Source organism: Plecotus auritus (assembly GCF_963455305.1).
Source record: "Plecotus auritus genome assembly, chromosome: 1".
Classification (NCBI taxonomy): Eukaryota; Metazoa; Chordata; class Mammalia; order Chiroptera; family Vespertilionidae; genus Plecotus; species Plecotus auritus.
The window spans coordinates 106,236,679-106,257,382 of record NC_137770.1 but is presented as its reverse complement, the minus strand read 5'-3'; the positions used below and the strand labels follow the sequence as shown (position 1 = coordinate 106,257,382).

Sequence of the window (20,704 nt, the reverse complement as noted above, 5' to 3'; positions counted from 1 at the left end):
CTCCCTTGTCCCAAAGATGTGCATGTGAGGTTAGTTGGCACATCCCATTGTCCCAGTCTCTGTGAGTGTGGGTGTGGAGGTGTGGGGGGTGTGAGTGCACCCTTTAATGGAAAGGTGTCCTGCCACAGGTTGGGTCCCATCTTGTACCCTGAGCTGACAGGACAGTCTCCAGCCACCCAAGATTCTGAACCCGAATAAGTGGGTTGGACAAGAATTCTCTTGTTTTTATTCTTTTTTTTAATGTATGTATAGCTCACATTTACTTCATTGTTTGATATTAGAAGTGTTTGGGGTCTCTATTTAGCAGTTTGGTGATGTTTTTGAGACAAGAAATATGCCATATGAATTTAACTCTTGTTTCTATTAATTAACCTATGATAAAACTGCTTTTGTTATAAGTTGTTTCCCTTAAAGTTGCAGTTTCCAAGAACCTGCAGACAACATTCAGTGAGGATTTACTGTACATCATTTTATACAATATTATAAAAATCACACTGTTAATGTAACAACATTCTCATCTGAAAGATCTTTAAGTATTGTGAAGCTTCAAGCTCCTGGTGATGAACTCAAGTCTTTCAAAGTTCTAATTGCCGCTTGCTGGAATGATTTTCATCAGTGACAATGGTTACTTGTAGTGATTACCTTCCTTCATTCACTTAGGAAAAAAATGTCTGTCCAATACCCAAGTCTGAATATGTTCTCTCAACATGTCTGTCCGATGTTATTTCAAGTAAAAATGGTATTTCACGGGAAAAAGCAGCAGTTCAGCTTTGCAATGCAAACAATCGCACAAGTGTTTTTCCTCAAGGCGGCCACCATGCTTCAGTGTGCAGCGCAAGTGCCCTGCAGTGTGTGAACTACCAGCGCTCAGAATTGTAAAAAGCATGTCAGGATCACAGTTTATTAAAATTTTGTGCCACCTTTTTGTTGTTCTACTGAGAGTGTGGCAGTAGAGAATATGACTCCTTGAATAGTTTACTCTCCCTGCCTTAATTCAGGCTAAGGTGCTAGAGCAGTTTTACCCAGTTCTCCCAATTTGTCCTATCAGTGCAACACCTACTAAGGTCAACAGAGTGGAAAAGGCAATGACATACTATTAGCATGAAAAGGGATTGTTGGGACCTTCCACAGGGTGTACAAACCACACTTTGAGTAACAGTGATCCAGGGTCATCCTCTCTTGTTAAAGGGAGAAACTAAGGCCATTACGGGTCTTGTTCATACTCATTCTTAGTAGATGGAAAAACCAAAGCCTCCTCTGCTCTCTTTCTTATGTGTAATGCAATTTGTCTTGTTTTCTCTGAGGACCTCTCCTAAAAAAGAAAAATCTCCTAGATCTAAATCATTGGCCACAGCACTGAATGGGCGGGAGTTAACACATGAGGAATTTAGAATTTCTTTCAGCATTTTTTAACGTTTTCAGTCAGTCCTAATGTTCATCAGTGACCTCAGTTTTGGATGCAGGTAGTATGGGATTAGAAAATATATAGGAAATGTCTCCCTAGCTGGTTTGGCTCAGTGGATAGAGCATCGGCCTGCAGACTGAAGGGTCCTGGGTTCAATTCCAGTCAAGGGCACATGCCCGGGTTGCAGGCTCGATTCCCTAGTAGGGGGCGTGCAAGAGGCAGCCAATCAATGATTCTCTTTCATCATTGGTGTTTCTCTCTCTCTCTCCCTCCCTCTCTGAATTCAATAAAAATATAAAAAAAATTTAAAAAGTATCTAGGAAATTTATATTATTTCTAAAGTTATAATAGACCTTAAAGTAATTAATTTTATCTTCATTTTTTCCTCGTTATAAAAAAACTACTTTGTCATTACTTAAAAGTGTTAAATTTATTGTGTAATTCTTACTTTAAAAGAGTTCCCTTTTGGTGTAAGTCTGATTTGTTCACCAGAAGCTCTGTAAAAGAAGCCATTCATGTAACAAGCCTGGCTTGTAATGAATGCCTTGGACATTGTGAAGGGAATCGCTCTGTAAATTTCATTAATTACCTCCCTAGCAACTCTTCTGTACATTCCTGTTAGAAGAAAAAAAAAAAAAAAAAAAAAAAAAAAAACAAGCCCACTCTCTCTCCTGATAGTTACACTCTCTGACTGGAAAAGGTTAGTCAAAATTATCTTTATTTTATCAACATAGAGATGAGTTACGTGGCACATATTGGAGGAGACTGACATGAACAAATCAATTGCAGAACACCTTAGTAAGTTCATTGTGTTGGAATGGAAGGAGAACAGCTTTGGTGCCAGACAGACCTGGATTCAAATCCACCTTTCACTTACCAGCTTTGTGCCCTTGCAAGAAATACTCAATTACTGCATCTATGGGCCGAAGATGTTAATATGAAGAGCTCATGGAGGAGTAAGTGAGATAATAGGTTAAGCACCCAATCTGACTCTTGACAGAAGGATATTTTGGCACTTCGTAACAGAATTTAAGGGTTTAGGGCCTGAGGGAAAAATAGAATTTGATGAGTAGAGATGGGGAACATGTGCACTACCTTCAGTAAGTAACTTTGTTCATGAAGAAATGACAGAAGATAGGGCAGTAGCTTGAAGAGAAAACAGAGTCCGAAGACGCTTAATTGTTGTTTTGGTTTTTATTTATTTTTTGTTGTTGTTGTTGTTCAGCAAAAACAAAAGAAAAAGCAAGGCAGTACTGTTGAAAGTTAATAGTTCACTCATTCAGTAACTAACATGTTGTGTGACTGCCATGTACTAAACACTGGTCTAGGGACCGAGATCCTGACGGTGAACAAAACAAGCCCCTGCTTTCTTGGAGTTTACATTCTAGAAGACAGGTTAATGTAATCTCATCATAAAGGTAAGTGCCATGAAGGACAGTTAAAGCAGAGAAAGGAAGCAGCCAGTGGTTGCATGGGGCTGGCAGCTGTGTTAGATAGGTTGGTCAGGGAAGGCCTCCCTAATCGGTGGAGCTCACCTGTGGTGTGGGATCCCGGAGGCAGCACGAGGGCCCTGGAGAGAAGTATGGAGTGCAGAACAGGGTTGGAAATGCTCCATTTTCTTATTCTAATATTCACTTTTTTTTCACACAAAAAATATTTCAGGACTTGAGGTGGATGAGTTGTATACTTAGAGAGAGAGTGATTTTCCCTTCTATCCCTCCACCCCAGAAAAGGTAAAGTTATTTGTGTTGTATAATTAAAGAGGAGTGTTTAGAAGTGGAAGGAAGGGATGGTGAATGAGTTCCTACCAGGTGACCTCTTTTCTCCATGAGGTCTTAGATCCTTCAGGCTGCTATACCAAAGTACCATAGCCTGACTGTCCGCCAAACAACAGAAATTTCATCTCTCACATTTCAGGAGGCTGAAAGTCTAAGAAAAGGGTGCCAGCATGTCAGATTCTGCTGAGAGCCCTCTTCTGGGTTGCAGATTACTGAATTCCTGCTGTGTCCTCACATGGCAGGAAGAGGGCAAGAGAGCTCTCTGGGGACCTTTTATAAGGACACTAATCCCAGTCATGAGGGCTCCATCCTCATGACCTAATTACCTTCCAAAGGAGCCACATCCTCATACCATTACACTGGGAGTTTAGGATTCAACATATGAATTTGGGGGGGGACACAAATGTTCAGTCCATTGCAAGGCTAATGCCCAGAATTGTTGGCAAGAGAGAAGAGAGCTCTGGGGGAAAGGTGGAGGAGGGAGAGTGCTTCAGAAAAGCAAAGGGGGAGACCTAAGCCAGCCCCAGTGACAAACTGAAGGGAGTCTGTAGGGATGAGATACAGATGATAGCATAGGTCTGCATTTTGAAACTGAAACCTTAAATGTACAAGCTGTCCAGTGTTCATAGTGGTTGGCTTTCTCTCGCACCAGCAGTGGGGATAGGTGTGTAGGAAGACAGCAGTGGGGTGAACTCGCAGTATGCTTGCTGGGAGTGTCCGTGGATGGTCAGCCACGAAGCCCACTCCAGAACCAGAAATACCTACCTAAGTACACACACATCCAAATGTGAAGAGCCCCAGGGAAACGAGAACGTAGGTGGATTGTGTAATCCCTCCATCTCTTCAAGGAAAATATTCCTAACCTGTAGAGGAGAGTAAACATTTCCTTCCACTAGGTTTTGTAGTTGTCATCCAAAGAACAATAAAGATATTGGAGGATAAGCTGGAAAGAATTTTAAGAAAGGACTCCTAAGTTGTCCCACAGCTTTTAAACTCAATGACTTCGATCTTTGTTGTCACTCATGTCAGCATCTGACTGCATTAGCTGTACCTCCAAATCTGTATAAGCTAGTTCACTCACATACAGCAGATCTGCTCAGCTCCCCAGAGGTAACTACTGCAAGTCCAGTTATTTCAGTTCCAGTCAGTGCCTGGGTATTCATTTGCTTTTTTGATGTTGTTGTTTACTTTCTTCAAAGTCTCAGTATTGTAGGTGGTCTCTCTATGTTAAGGTAAGGTGTGCCTTGATTAAAGAAATAAGCAGAAGGGACCTGGAGAGTATTATGCTAAGTGAATAAGCCAGTCAAAGAAAGACAAGTATCACATCATCTCACTCATGTGGAATCTAATGAACAAAATAAAAATAAACTGACTAACACAATAGATCCATAGACATAGAAGCATGGCACAGACTAAAGAATCTCAGAGCGGGGAGGAGGGAGGGCAGAAGAAATTAACCGCAGAATTTATATGAATACTAGAAGCCCAGTACACGAAATTCCCCTGCGGGATCGGGCCTAAACCGGCAGTCAGACATCCCTCTCACAATCCGGGACTGCAGGCTCCTAACAATTCACCTGCCTGCCTGCCTGATAGCTCCCTAACTGCTCCCTTGCTGGCCTGATTGACGCCTCACTGCTCCCCTGCCGGCATGATTGACACCTAACTGCTCCCCTGCCAGCCCGATCACCCCCAACTGTCCTCCCCTGCCTGCCATCTTGTGACAATGTGGGGGTGGCCTTCTTGTGGCGGCTATCTTGTGATGACATGGGGCAGCCATCTTGTGACATGAGGGCATGAGGGTCAATTTGCATATTACCTCTTTATTATATAAGATATGCTTAGCCCAGGGACACAGACAATAGTGCATGAAGGCCTGGGAGGGGGTGGGAACAGGGTGGAGGGAGTCAATAGTGGGGGAGGGAGGGAAGGACATCTGTAATACTTTCAACAATAAAGATAAATTTTTAAAAATAAAAGAATAGTAAAAAAAAAAAAAAAAGGTACCAAGCAGGAGTTTTAGGGACTAATTATAGACATAAAGGAATATATGGTCCTGTGCATTGGTATTTATAAATTATGAACTATTTGACAAAAAAGCTGAAGCATAGAAAAACTTGCAGCAAAAAAAAAAAAAAGTTATCACTGTGAGTTGCAGATAAATCAGAAGTGAAGATAAAACATGTAAACCTATACTATAAAGCAGAGGAACAATTCCATTTCACCTCCTTAAATGCCATTCTGTACATATAAAGTAATCTCTTCTGGCCACTGACTTGTTTCCAGGTGTGACTGACAGGTAAGCATCTTCCCACGTCATCCAGACCTTATGGGGCATGTGTCTAAACTGCCTTTATCTAGTCCTTTTCCCCATTGATTTGCGGGGAATAGACTTGGAGAGTGTCAAACTGTAGTTTTTGGCAAAGCTGTATAAATGGCATGCCTATATTATCTAATCTCCCCTTTACTCCTTTCCTGTTAATAATAACCAAGTTATTAATGGTATTAATACTTTTTGGCAAGAGGAAGTGGAAAATTAATGTCTGCTGAGCATCTAATGTGTGCTAAGCACTACGCTGGCACCTTAATGGGGCCTTTTTTTAAATTATTGTCCAAAGTTTCATGGGGCCTATTTTTTATTTAATCCTGATAGACCTTTGTAGCCAGAAACTGTTAGTATGCCCATTTAATAATTGAGGACACAGGCTCAGAGAGTGACTTTCATAAGCCACAAGACAGAACCAGGAGTTGAAACCACCTCTGTATGAACCCCAAAACCCATGACCTTTCCACTAGAGACAATTGTAGTGGCCATAACCATGTGTAATAGCTTACAGTCCGCATGTAGAGGTGGAAAGTGCCCTTTGAGTCAAACGGGCCAAGGCTTGAGTTCCAGCTTTGAAATCTTATCTGTACATGTAGCAGTAATTCCCAGGTTAGGTTATTGTGGGGATGAAATGGTAATGCATGTAAAGTGTTTGCCCAGTACCTGATACAAAATATTCCTTATCATTAGAATAATGTTTAAGAAACAATATTGGTAAGTGCTGGGAAATACAGAAGCTCTGGAGCTCAGAAAATGAGAGTTCTTTTTCCTGCTAAGCTAGTCTATGAGTTAACTATTTAGAAAGGCAGCTCTCAAAGGCCTGTGCTGAATGGAAGGTGTTTGGACATCAGGTGTTCTTACAGGAGGGAAGGAGAAGGAGTCAGGTTAGAGCATAGTTCAGCAAGCAGGACATGTGCCAAGGAGAATGGAGAAAACGAGGCTCGGGATACAAGGTATCTAACTGGGAATGTGCTTATTTCCTTTGTGGACTGTCAGATTTCCTGAAATTTGGGTCCTGGGTATAAGGACTCTAGGAGGTCTTAGCGCTACAGATATGTGGAGTAGAAGTGGTATGTATTTGGCATCCTGGGTCCTTAGAAACGAAATAACACTTGTGCCTGTGCCAGCATGTTTTACCATGCACTCCACAGTCAGCGCTCAGTAGCCTCCTGTTGACTCTTGCTGCAGAGCCCAGGCAGTGCCTTTGCAGGGTTGAGGGGCCGAGGGGGAAGCAACATTTTAATGTGTTTTTCAATACAATTAAGTTGAGCTCCCCTATGTTATGAGGCATTTCTTTTATCTCAAATGTCTCCAGGGTTTTATCGTATTTGTTTTAACCAAAGTCCATCCTGGGAAACAGTTTGAACTCCAACTGGAATTTGTTATTTGAAAGCCAAGTGGGAGGGGAAAAAGAGATGCCAACAAATAGAATTGAAAATAGGGTTTTTCAGTTTAATAAAGTTAAAACCTAAACAAACCTAAAAGTTTGGCTCTTTAAGTAGCTAACACTTGGCAGTACTTTTGTTCTGCTCCTGGATCATGGAGCCTGTTTCAAGAGCAGGGACACCTCTCCTTCTGTGCCTGCTCCCTTCTCCATGCATAGCATAGGCCTGTGGCCCTAACACACAGAAACATGGAGTTGTGCCCACACTGACAAAGGGGCAGGCAGGAACAACTTTGCTCAGAAGCAACAAAGGAGGCTTTGGTTCTGCCCATAGAAATCAGGAAGTGAGTTTTTGCAGCTATCTGGACCCTAGATTCTAGAGAGTTGCCTGCCCCAGGAACTTGTCTGTTAATATTGTCTGTGCCAGCTGCGTTGTGGCAGTTGGATCAAGCTGGTTCAGATGTTGGTGCTTAGTACTGTTGAGCCCTCATTCTTCCCTCTGCTGCCTCTAACATGCAGCCCATCTCCATCAGGTCAAATTCTTTGGAAGCAATGAAGGGAAAGGAGGAGGACACACAGTGCACTTTTCCCAAACAAATATCTGACAACCATACTGGATTTGTTAGACTCCTATGGACAGTAAGTGGCAAAATCAACTTTAAAAATCTGCTTTTACCTTAAGAAATGATTAACTTTTCATGAGTTCTCTCTAATAAGTAGGCTTTGAGAAAGAATTGTTTAAAGGTGATTGAAGTTTTGTGATCTGACAAGCCATTTTTATATCAAAAAAAATTTTTTTCCTAAAGGTTCAGAGATAATGTTATATTTTGAAGTTAATTAAGGAAACTTCTATGTAATTTTTCTCCTTTTAAGGGGAGAATGACAGGGAGGAAGGTTATTGCTTCAAACTGGAATGGGACAGATCTAGTTGTGGGAACTTTGGCACATTATTTAACTTCCTCAAGACTTACTTTTCTGAATCTATAAAAGGGGAACAATAATATTTATTTGCAAGGTTTACTTGAGGGATCAATTAAAAGACCTAGCATAGATTCTAGACCATAATAAGGACTCAATATCTATTAGTTTCCTTTTAAATCCAATTAGGTCAGTTTCTGTAAATCTCACTTTTCAAAATAGTTATTTTTAATATGCTAAACATATTTAAAAAACAGCCCACATTCAGAATCCTAATATTAAGTATTCAGGTTGTAAAGTTGTGCAAAATTAATTTTACTGAGTGAGCCTTTTATGTTTTCAGTTAATAAAAGTCCATGTTTAGAGCCTGAGAGTCCTGTGAGTCTCTTAAACTGTGTTGTGTGTAATTTTGCAGGATTTCCAGAAATTATGAATGTCAGTGGGAATTTCTACCTCTCATTATTTAGAGCACAGCTCTATGAGATCTGTAATTAGTAGGTAGCAGGTGAGGGTATTTTGGTCACCGTCTGTGAAAGGTCTTAAATGTGGGTAATGGAGTAAACCACTCTTGTAGCTACATTGCAAAGAAAGACCGCCTACAGTCATAGAATCTTGGAATTTTAGAGTTTTAAAAACTTACTGCTACTTTCAACTTTTTTAAAAACTCCTGTTCAAACTATTTTAAAAAGAAAAAAAAACAGTCTATAGTTATTGTAGTGTAAGTGACTTTTATTGAAAATTGCTTTGTTTTATCCTAAAGAACCAAATGTTTGGAGGAACAGCTCTAATTGTCCTTGGAAGGTGATGAGCTCTGACACCTCTCAGTGCTTACCTTTTGGGGGTAAGTATGCACTGCCTGTCAGATTGTCAGATCAGTTTTCTTATCACTAGCAATTCTCGTGATTAAGCAGACAAGGAAAAAAAAAAAAACATGAGATACTCTTGTCTGTAATCTAGACAGTTATTTATTCATACACACAAACTTACCCATATGAATATCCTAAAACAGTGATTTTCAACTTTTTTCATCCCATGGCACACATAAACTAATTACTAAAATTCTGCAGCACACCAAAAAATACATCTTTTGCCAATCTGACAAAAAATAGGTATAATTTTGATTCATTCACAGATTTCTTGTGATTAGCTTATGGTCATTGATCATGAAGCCAACTGATAAACTTATCTACCCTAGTATCCACTTCTTTAAATGGCAGGTAACTTGAGCAGTCAAGTGAGGTGATATCGAGTATGCTTTGATGTATTATGGTCACATATTATTTCAAGAGGATTTATGACTGAGGACAGAGTAGCCTTTCTTCCAGCTCTTCTTGCTGTAAATATTTTGTGCTCAATCAATTAAGAGTATGAACTAGAGCCCCGGCTGGTGTGCGCGCGGTGGTTAGACTATGGTCCTGTGCACTGAAGGGTTGTGGGTGTGATTCCCAGTCAGGGTACATTACCAGATTGTAGGTTCGCTATCTGGTCATGGTGCATGGATGAGGCAACGGACTGATATTTCTCTTTCTCCCTCTCTTGAATCAATGAAGAAACATATCCTGGGGTGAGGATTTAAAAAAAAAAAAAAAGACTATAAACTAGATATAAATGACCCAATGTTTTCTCTTCCTTCCTCACCCCGGATCTGTTCTGTAGGCCATTATTATTATTATTAATGCAGTTATTTAATCAAAAGCTATCAATAATTTTAAGCTTTCTGCAAAGCCTCACAATCCAAATTTAATATATTTATTTACAACTTCAGTACTTCTTCCAAAAGATGAGATGAAGCTTAAAATGAAAGAAATTTAACTTTAAAGGCTATGAAAATAAATTTACAAAATAAATAACTTACAGAGGAAGAAGGAGCAAATGTAGCACCTCCATTTAGGTGACTATTGCCAAGTGGTTGACCAAGCACTTTACCCATGAACTTTGTGGTAGCAAAGCTGAGTAGGAAAACAACAGATTATATAATTATCCTGTGTCAGTTTTCCAGACCAGAGCACTAGTGATTTTCCTTCTTATTCTAATGCAAGCTACCATGTGAAATATGTTTTTAACATACTCTGTCGTCCCAAAACAGTGATTACTTTCTAAAATAAGTTGGTCAGTCTACATTTCTTATTCCTTTTATGGTACAATATGTTTACTTGGAGAATATCATTTTCACTGAAAAAAATCAACTTTTTACTAAAATTATTAGTTCAGTAGCCATAGACATTAAAATCAACATTGATTTTAAAATGTTTTTAAATTGTCTCTTTCATTAGATTCCAGAAATTGTCTGTTCATCTTTGTATCCTTGGTGTCCCCTAAACAAAAAATTCTTCTAGCCTTTATTCATAACTCCAAAATGTAAAAAGCTCTGAAAACAAAAAATTTTATCAAAAGTTGCAACTCATTAAAGGCAAATCCTGAACTGTGTAAGACTGTTTAAGCATCTTCACTTGCCCCACATTTTGTGAATACACACTCCTATATTTTGCTGCAGACATAGAAATAGGTGTAATTACGGTTGTTCTACAGACTCTGCTGGGTGTTATGTAACATTTGGTGTATGCATACTACTATTATTTTTTTAATTTGAAACTATAAGCAAACCTCCAAAGGTTTTAGAAAAGGGATTATGGGCCTTTAAAGCCAACCACTAGAATAATGTAGGTACCGAATGAGTTGGAGTGAGTCTGCCTAAAATGAGGTACTTAGAAATGGGAAACTTCTCTGCAGCCAGGCCTTACTATCTTGAGGCTTCAGGAAAAAAATAGATAATATAATACTTAGAAGCAGTGCATCGAAATGTTTCCAGATTTGTTTTCTTAGAATAGTTGTAATTGGTCTCTAGTCATAATAAATCCAGGGAATATGGGTGCTATTCTGTCAGTTAAGGCCCTTGGGGTGCTTTTTGTGTGATTTTGTGTGTTTTTTATGTTGTCCCTATCTCTTTACCTATCACTTTGTATTGTTTTCTTTTCCTTCAACATTTTTTAAGGTGTCACATCAACTTTTTTAATACAGTGATTTAATTGCAAAAGCACACGTAAACAATTTGGAAGGTGTGAGAAGGAATTCACGAGTCACACGGGGAAACAGCAACAAAGTTGGCATTCAGTCTGAATGCATTTGCCGTGCAACACAATCACACTGCCAAGGGGTCAAATGGTGCGTCCTGAAATTGAGTGGAAAAAAATGAGTTTGATACAAGAAACATTTGTTTCATACTGAATTTACAGGGGAAAATATCAATATGAATTCATTAAATATCAGCTTCACCCTCGCAAAGCTTAACTTTTATAGGGACAACCAGACATGTATATAAAATAAGTAAAATACACAGCAGAACAGACCAGAGGGAAGACCAGTAGCAGGACTGCAGCTCAGATCAGGACAGGAGGTGGGTTTGCACTGGCCTGTAAAGACGAATCAGAATTAGGTTAATGGAGAGGATGGACTCAGTGGAGTAAAGATGAGCAGGACAGAGCCCCAGCTCTCAAGAAGCTCTGTTTAGTAGTAGAGACACACAAACAGATAAATTATTATGAAAAGTGGCAAATGTTGTAATAGGAGCTGTGGACCCAGAGAGGAGAATAATGATTGATCGCTGGGAAAGGTGGGCAGGAGTTGACCCTTAGGCTGGATGCTGAAGAATGCAGGAGCTTGCTCAGAAGAGTAGGGGTGGTCTAGGAAAGCCTTAAGGCAGAATAAATGACAAGATGCTTACTTGCAATCTCAACAACAGGACAGTTATACCAAGGTGACTTTTTACATTGTAATGTCATTGCAGGTGATCAGTCATGCCTTCTGGAACAATACAGAGTGGAAAAGGATTGCAGACCAAGAGTCAGTTTAGGACCATTGCACCGAAAATTGTGTCCAAAGTCCTAACTTCCAGAGTGCTGTCGGGCCCTTCGCCATCACTCTCTGATCAGGTGAATCCAGGCCCCCCCATAAGCTCTACACCACTAAGGGTGCCTGCCCAAAATTATGCTCTGATGCAGGTTGCTGGCCAGAAGGGGACATATTCTCTAGTGGCGTTGCCTCAGGTTGCCTCAATTCAGCCAGTCCAGAAACCCAGACTGCCCCTGCCTGAAAACCTTAAACTGCCTATTCCTCGATACCAACCCCCAAGAAATAACAAAGGATCAACAAAGAACCCCATTCTGAGCTTCTCTGAAAGCGGCTGTAGCAAACCTCCTGCCCAAACCCAAACACCTCCTTCCCCACCTGGCTGTTCTGAGCTCCTGCCCCAGCCCAGGCCGTCTGAGCCAGTGCTGCCACCAGACCAAGCCCCAGCCAGCGTCAGCCCGGCTGCTCTGACCAGCGGAGGCCCCAGAGACTCTCGACCTCCAGTGACCAGTGACTGTGGAGACCCGAACCTTCCTGACACCCCAACATCATCCGCACCAGAGGAGCCCTCTGCCAGGCAGGGCTTCATGAAGATTTCAGGGAAAGAAAACTTTGCAAGCAAAGAAACATCCAGTAAACCTGCTGCTGTTGCCAGTGAAAAACATAAAGAACAATCTGACCTTGCAGAAGGCAGCGTCAAGTTATCACCAACCATTTGGGGTGGTTCACTCCAGGGGGTTCCCTCAGTCCCCAAAGTTAAACTGCCAGTCTTACCCCCCGTAAGTATGAAAACAACACCGGTTTATAAAAGTGAGTCAGATGTTAGCATTGTAGGCTTTTCTTTGCCTGGGCTCAGGGCACACTGGGATAAGACACCCACCATCACCGAAGGCTTTGCTGCAGCCACCAGGATGGCCGATAAGGTACCTGGTCCACAGGTGTCAAAGCAGAGTCTCTGTAAAAGTGCCTTTTGTCCAGCTACCAAACTGGATCTCAACCACAGAACCAAACTGAATGGCGGGGCAACAAAGAGAAAAGGAAGAAAACTAAAGGTGCCAGATGAAATCTTGTCATTTCAGGGGAAAAGGAGGAAATGTAAAAGAATAAAAAATGATTCCCAACAATCCAGAGACCAAACACCTGGGACTTTGAAAAAATATCGTAGCATTATGCCTAAACCTGTCATTGTCCTGCCCACTGTGACTCCCTTGGCTTCTCCTGTGGCTATATTACCTTCCCAAAGGCCCAGCAGCCTAGGACAGGACAGTTCATTAAATAACCCGCTCACTCCTAAATATCTTGGCTGTAAGCAGGACCACAGCCCTTCCCCTAAGCCCAGCTCTGCATTCAGAAATGGATTCTCTGGCATTAAGAAGCCTTGGCACAGGTGTCCTGTCTGTAACCACCACTTCCAGTTCAAACAGCACCTTCGAGACCACATGAATACCCACACTAACAGACGGCCTTACAGTTGTCGAATTTGTCGCAAGGCATATGTGCGTCCTGGCAGCCTGAGCGCACACATGAAACTTCATCACGGTGAGAACCGGCTAAAGAAAGTCGTGTGCTGTGAATTTTGTGCAAAGGTGTTTGGTCATGTCAGAATCTATTTCGGCCATCTGAGAGAAGTGCACAGGGTTGTCATCAGCACCGAGCCCTCCCCCAGCGAACTGCAGCCAGGGGACGTGCCAAAGAACAGGGACAGGGACGCGAATGTGCAGAGGTGAGTGCTGATGGAATGGAAGTCTGGCAAGGAAGTCTGTTTGGATTTGGGGAGCAGGCTAAGATTACATGTTCAGAAAGATAAGTTCATAAAAACATCTCTCAGGTTAAGATTTTATGAGGCTAGTTCTATGAAAAATAATCTCATTTCTTGTTGGTTTCTGATCACTCATGATTTATAATGATGGTAACCCCGGTAAGCCAGGCCACAAATGCCTGTTTGAGGTATGATGGAGACAAATGTTTTTTAACATTTCCTTTAAAAAAAATTGATTTCAGAGAAAGAGAGACAGAGAAACATTGATGTGAGAAACATTGATTGGTTGCCTCCCACAGTGGGGATCACCCTGACTAGGGATCGAACCCACAACCGGGGTATATGTCCCAACTGGGAATTGAACCTACCACCTTCTGATGTATGGGATGATGCTCCCACCAACTGAGCCACACCAGCCAGGATATAACAGATTATTTTTGTATCTGACATATGAAATATTAAATATTGTGTATAGTTCCTGGTATTCTTTACAAATCATTTCTCCAAAATGGTGTTCACAGAATGTACATCTGAACAGCATCAGTTGCCTCTTAACATCACATAACCCGTGGTGGCACCTCAGTGTGACCAGACCCTAAAGTGTCCAGACCTTAAACCCTCCTCTTTCGTCCTATTTTTCCCTTCAGGCCAGATTAACTTTCTCCTGTGTCATTCCCATCTTCAGGTCCTGCTTCTTAGCATTATAAACAAACAAGCTAAGTCATTCATAAGCCTGGCAGTCAGGGCTTTTTAAGAGCAGTAAGTAAACCAGGGAAATGGCCTTATTTTGTCCACTGTCCTCTATGACAGAGAACTGAATCCTCATTGGCCCCTTGGAAAGTAAACATTTTCCCATACTAGAATTTCTGCCCCTTGTCATTGTTTTCCTGTAGTCCATTTTGATTTTTAGGTAACATGTCCAAACCATATTGGGTGTTCAAGGTTAGAGACGGCAGCGGTGGGTGGTGTGGGACAGTTACTGTCAACCAGATGCAGCATGGAGAGCCTCACTTGCTAGCGCCTGACTCTCACATTGGTGACATCTGTTCCTGTGGTCACCAAGGACTAGTTAGCTCCCCTGGGGAAGGAGTGTGTGGCCCCAAGCAGGAGCAACAGTTGGGGTTCTGCAGCCTCTGCTGAAGGCCTTCCCATGCTCTCTCTGTCTTCCCACTCTTTGCGCTTCTCATCAGTGTGAGTGTTTTAGAACTCTGATGGCTATGAAAAGTTCCAATTCTGTTTTTCTATGCAATTTTATATTGAATATTTCCCCCTTTTTCAGAGAAAACAAATCAAGCCTGGACGAAGACCTTCTTCTAAACCAGGCAGACGAAGTCAAATTACAAATCAAATGTGGCCGCTGTCAGATCACTGCCCAGTCCTTTGCTGAAATAAAGTTTCATTTACTTTATGTTCATGGAGAGGAAATTCAGGGCAGGCTGCAAGAGGAGATCTCCCCGGGAAGCCACGCAGCTGGCGAAGAACTGGCTCACCATGCTGCTCCTTCCTGGAAACAGCATCCCGAGAGAAGAAAGCTGCTGCAGCACTGTCCCTCTCAGGAGGAGGTGCATGCAGTTCCGGCAATGACACGGCAACCCTACCTGCATCAGCAGAATGACAAGGAAATGCTCACAAAACATGAAGGAGCCCAGCTGAGACCCAGCAAGCCAGAAGTCCCCCAGGGCCCTGCGTGCCTCAGCCCACACTCGGATCTCCTTCAGTCCCCTTCCGGCTTTAACTGCATCCTTTGTGCACAGACGCTTGGAAGGAAAGAAGAACTCCTCCTGCACTGGGAACAAGGGCACAATTGTGAGGACCCTCCAAGGCTCTGGAGGATTCTGCATGCACTCTCTAACCAGGGAGCGACCGAACTTCCCAGCAAAACTGAAACATGAAAGACTGGGGCCAGAGAGGTTAAACAGAGTTTGTATCACCTTTCTCTCGAAGTTCTTGTTTTATGGTGGTGCTTACTAGTAATTAGAAAAATCAAACAAGTTAGGATTAGCATTAATACTAAGTGGGAGTGATTTTATAAATAATTTTATTTTCTTATGAAATATATGCCCTTGATGCATATATTCTAACCATATTCAGTTTTATTTTTAAATTCTATGCACTAAATGTTAATGTCTTAGACTTTATTTCAGAATAAATAAAAAGATCAAAATTTGGAGATTGAAATTTAAAGGATTTTAGGCTGTTCTTCAAATATAGTTTTTAGTAAAAATGTGTGTTTGAGTGTGTTATGTGTCCTTTTGTTCAAATGTTTTCTATTTAAGTAGGTCCACAAATGTGAAAATTTCCAGGTGACAAAATTATTTACATCTCAACTATATTGCTATTTATCAAATTCTCTTGTTTATTTTAAAATGCTATAGAGCAATGCATTTAATAAGGTTCTCATCTTACAATTTAAAATTCATATTTTCAGGATTCATAATTTTTTAAATTCTATTTTCCTAAAGGCACATTGCCTTGAAGATGAGATTTTGGTAAGTTTTATAGCTGTAGTGTTTTACATCAAAGTAATCAAAAAAATTTTAGTACTTTGGCTAAATCACTATTTTCGTAAAAGTCATTTTTTGGCTAGAAAATTTATAACCTGGAAAGTGAACTAGATAGTTCAGTCCAGATGTCTAGGTATCTCAGCTGCTTTCCCTCCCTCCTACGTGACTTCAGAGGATTGTCACTAAATGATCAATTTTAGACACAACTGTGCCATTCAAGCCGGGGTTCTCTTTAAAAGTCAAGAGTAAATGATTGCCTCTTAAATTCCTGGGAAATTACCTCAAATCAGAAAAGTTGCCTTTTGAAGTTGCTGGCCATCCTGGCTGCAAAATTATTTTCTTGAAATGGGGGAGTTGAGCCCTCATCCTACTAATATTTCAGCCGTTAGATGAAAGCACTGTGCATGTGGCCAGCCCTCTTTGCCTGAAGCTTGGCCCAGGTATCAGCATAACATTTTTCCCTACTAAAGGAAGATATTGAAACAGAGGAAGAACTAAATTCTAATTGATAAGCTAGTGGGTTTTAAGTCATTTTTTAATGCCTAATTTTAAAAGCAAGTGTCCATAGACACACTTTGGCCCAAATACTATGAAAAGGGAAATTCAACCCTTGATGTTTTGCAAATAGTTTTATAAATTTGAGGATGAGAGGTTAGGAATGGAAATCTCTGAAAAATTTTACTGTGGTTTATCAACCGATTACGCTCTACACAGTTTCAGAGAGATAATATTAGATCTCCACTGTTTGATATTTTTAGAACTGTGTTATTCATAAAACAGCTTTACCATTTAGTACATTACCTAGTTTGTTTGGAGAAGATTGGTCTTAAAGACACTAAAAGTGAGATCTACCTAGAATACTGTTTGAATTGAAACTGTAAAATAATTCATAGACTACTCAGTCCTCAGATACTAAGCAATATTTCGGAAATACCAGTTGGCCAAGGGCTGAGGAGTGGGTCTGGAGAATGTATGGAGGTGGAGGTGTGGGGGCTAAAGGAAAATCTGAAGTTGCCAAGGTCATAGAGACACCTGCCTGGCCATTTTTTATCTACATATTCTTACAGCAAGGCCAGACAGTGAGGGCATAGACCACCTTTGGAAAGAAGTAGAGAGTTAGGAATGCAACTGAGAACAGAAGTTGGGAGATGTGATTGGCTCATGGTTAAGTGCTCTGGCTGGATCCCCTTCTCAATTGGGCACTGATCTATGGGGGCAGGAAGAGGGGTGGCTCTTTGTAAGAAAGCTCTTTGTAAGAGAGAAGGAAACTTGCAATGCAGAGTGGCCTCAATGCCTGTGTGTATGGATTCATTCAGAATAAAATGTTTGTTATAGTTCTCAGCTTCTAGAAGCATTCCCCTGCGTTACAGTGGGAGCAGCCCCAGTGCCAACTAAGGCGTGTCTGGCCCTTATTAGTAGCACTGCTTTAGTGAGGGTGCTGGTAGCGGGTAAGAAGACAAGAGGGAGTAATTCAGCTAAAGTAACTTTGGGAAGCCAGGGGGTATTCATTGATATGCCTTCCTTGGGTGCAGACATGTTGTTGGTGCAGTCCTAACCTGCATCCTGAACCCAAAGGCAGTGAGGTGTAGAAGTGCCGTGTGACCTCGAGAGTCACCTTCCTAATGCTCCAGTCCCTTGTCTGTGAAGTGAGTGTGATGAGCCTACCTCAAGGCATTGTTGTGAAGCATGATTCAACACAAATGAAATGACTGCCACAGGTGGGTCATGTAGTAACTAGTGGCGAATATTTACTGTGCTTTTGGTGAGACTTGAAAGAAGCGGTCTGCTATACCATAGAAAGTCATTTAAAACAGCTTAGGTGTCCCTCAAGTCCAGAATTCAAGGATGAAAACTACTAGAACCACAGATACTTGCATCTTTGTATAAAAAGTGTATTTTAATTCTTAAATAGTCAAATAGATTTGTATTGTATGGAGGTTTGGTAAGTGTCTAATCAATATAGAAAGCAAAGTTCACTAAATTATTTCTATTCCAGGCTCCACTTTGGGTCTGGTGTCCCTCCCTGCGGCCCCCGCTCTTTGCAGTCCTATGGCCCTGACCTAGCTCATGACAGTGTCCGCCCCAATGTCCTGAACATGACTGTGATCTTGACTGCTTCCCACAGTCTTTGTTCAGCACCAGCCCCACAGGGTCTAGCACATGACAGGAAATAGTACTCAATAAATATTTGTTCAAAAAATGGATACATTAGCTAAATAGAAACAAAATTGCCACTTGCCTTTTTATGAATAAATCTAGTTTTAAGAGCAATCTTACAGTTAGAAAGGCATAGAGGCAAATTGGTCTTAAATTCAGTACATTCATTTTGTTTAATGTCTTGTGCTTCTTGGAAAATTGTCACAAAGCCAGCAAAATGAGAGTTCTTTTTTCTTTTCTTCTGGCCCTACATTATTTCTGAAAGTTACAGCATTTTAGATTTGTATTGTTTTATTAGCTGTCGTTTTTATTCATGTCCCCTTTTGTTTCTTTTTCTCTGGCCCTCTTCCTGGTTTAGCTTGACTGTTCTCTGGTAAGCCGTTCCTCTTATGGAAAGTTGTCTCTTCATCAGCACACCATAAATAATCAAACCTGGGTGCACTCCAGTGCCTTCTCTGGCTCCACATGCCCGCTCCCAGCTGCACAGCTCCAATTTTTTGTGGCCTCCATGACATTGTTGGCAATAAATGCTCGACTTCATTTATTTATTAGAATTCTCAGATCTGGACTCATTTGCTCCATTCAAGCTGCTGACGTGCATTGTTAGGCACATATTTTATAGTCTCCCCTTTTCACTGAACTCCTGATAAAAAGTACCCTGGTAAAGAAGATTTAGCAGAACAGATTTTTAGTTTCAACTTTATGCTGACTTTCCTGACAATCAGCAGCTTCTCTAGGCTTGTGGTGCCATGCCAATATATATTTTAATGATACCCACCTCTTCAGAAATGTGCCTGTTGGAGGTACAATGTTTATTGTGTATCATATTTGGTCATAGTCATTGTTATCCCCGTAAGAAACTGACTGTAAGCACAGTTTTGCAAGCACATTTTAAATTGGTGTTGTTAGCTTACATTTTCCATACTCTGAAGTGTGAAAATGTTTCAATGTGTTGCCTAACCCCAGGAAAAAATCACTATCTATTGAAGGACACCAAATACGACAGCAAAAGAGAAGATTACTTATTCTAATTTTGATGTGAAGCTAAGCAAGCTTGTTGGTTTATTTGTTTATTTAATGAAACTTGCTCCCATCTTCAAAATTGCCCACACCTCTTAGCCAGCCTAGCAGGAAAGAATTCGCCTATAATAGGGTGGCAGCATTGCCTCTGTTAGTATGCTTCAAGGGCAAAATTTCAAGCAGTTAGCATTAGAATTGATCATTTTTGATAAACATCAACTAAGTACTATTCAGAAAAGAAAAGATTTTACCTTCTGTCACTAAATATTAATTTAATCTCCACCTAGGAGTTGTGAGGAGACCACCAGCTGTTCTAGAGGCATTTGTAGAAACAGAGCAATGAACTTGATCTGGTTATGGCCCAAGTTGTAATGCATATCTTACTATAAAAATTTGGTCATGGATGGGATCCAGGTGGTTCAAACACATGAGCTGCACAACCATCCCTAAGCTCTGACTGTATCTGGAAGTAATATTAACAGTATGTTCTTAGGAAACTAAAAACTGCCTTTTCCTAGTCTAATCCAAATTAAAGCATAGTTAAATTTTTCATAGGACATTCATTGAAACAAGGAAATTTAAAATATCCAAGACTACTAAGTCTTTCCAACGGTGTTTATTCCTGCTGGAGGTGGTGGGTTGGGTGGGGAAAGCAGGAGGGCAGAAGTGCTGTGTCGAGACCAGGCATGAGGAACTTTCTGATGACAGAAGGCCCAATGGGGCTCTGTAAGAGTAGTAGGAATCCTGGCTTTAGTGTCCAAGCAGCAAAATACCATTAATATTCTGGTACAATCTCAATGGAGCAAACAAAATTTGGCAATCTCTGTCAACCTAAAATGCACAGACATTTTGACCTAGGAACTCCATTTGTGGAATGTGTCTTGGAGACCTGACCACACAAGTGCACAGCCACACTTGAGGGCGTTCGCTGCAGCACTGTCTACAGATACCAAGGGCCGGCATGCTTGCATGTCCATGAGAGCAGGTTAAGGAAATTATAGTGTACTGTGTGCTGGAATTCCGTACTGTAGTATAAAGTGAGAAAGATTGAAGTAGCACTTCGTGTGCTGAAACTGTATTCTGTGGAGGAAGCAAGGTGCAGAACGAAGTAGAGTGTGCTCTCTCATCTGCTCTTTAGAATGGAGGAAGAAAGAGAGGGTGAGAAGGAACTAGAGGCCCGGTGCACAAAATTTGTGCAACAGGAGGGTGGGGGGGGGGGCATGTCCCTCAGCCCAGCCTGCACCTTCTCCAATCTGGGATCCCTCCAGGGATTGGGCGTCGGACATCCCTCTCACAATCCAGGACCCTGGCTCCTAACTGTCGCCTGTGTGCCTGCCTGATCGTCCCTAACCACCTCTGCCTGCCAGCCTGATTGCCCCCTAACCGCTCCCCTGCTGGCCTGATCACCCCCAACTGCCCTCCCCTGCTGGCCTGATCACCCCCAACTGCCCTCTCCTGCTGGCCTGATCATGACCCTAACTGCTTGCTCCCCTGCCAGCCTGATTACCCCTAACTGCCTCTGCCTCGGCTCCCACCACCGCGGCTTTTTCTGGAAGGAAGTCTGCGCCGCGCCAGCACAGCCAAGGGTTCGGCGAGCCTGAGGGAGG

At 41.6% G+C, this 20,704-nt stretch overlaps 1 protein-coding gene across 3 annotated transcripts in view; it reads left to right on the top strand.

Moving 5' to 3' along the window:
• ZNF438 (zinc finger protein 438) overlaps positions 1-15,656 on the top strand; it is a 192,616-nt gene extending 176,960 nt beyond the window's left edge. For 2 of the 3 annotated variants that reach the window (XM_080678246.1, XM_080678247.1), the window contains 2 exons: positions 11,596-13,380; positions 14,696-15,656. In XM_080678246.1, the coding sequence (XP_080534372.1) occupies positions 11,606-13,380; positions 14,696-15,308 (2,388 nt within the window). In that variant the 5' untranslated portion in view covers positions 11,596-11,605 and the 3' untranslated portion in view covers positions 15,309-15,656. Of the gene's footprint in view, positions 1-8,594; positions 8,653-11,595; positions 13,381-14,695 lie in introns of those variants that run through there. The other variant, XM_080678248.1, reaches the window with a different exon arrangement.
• Positions 15,657-20,704: the final 5,048 nt, after the last annotated feature.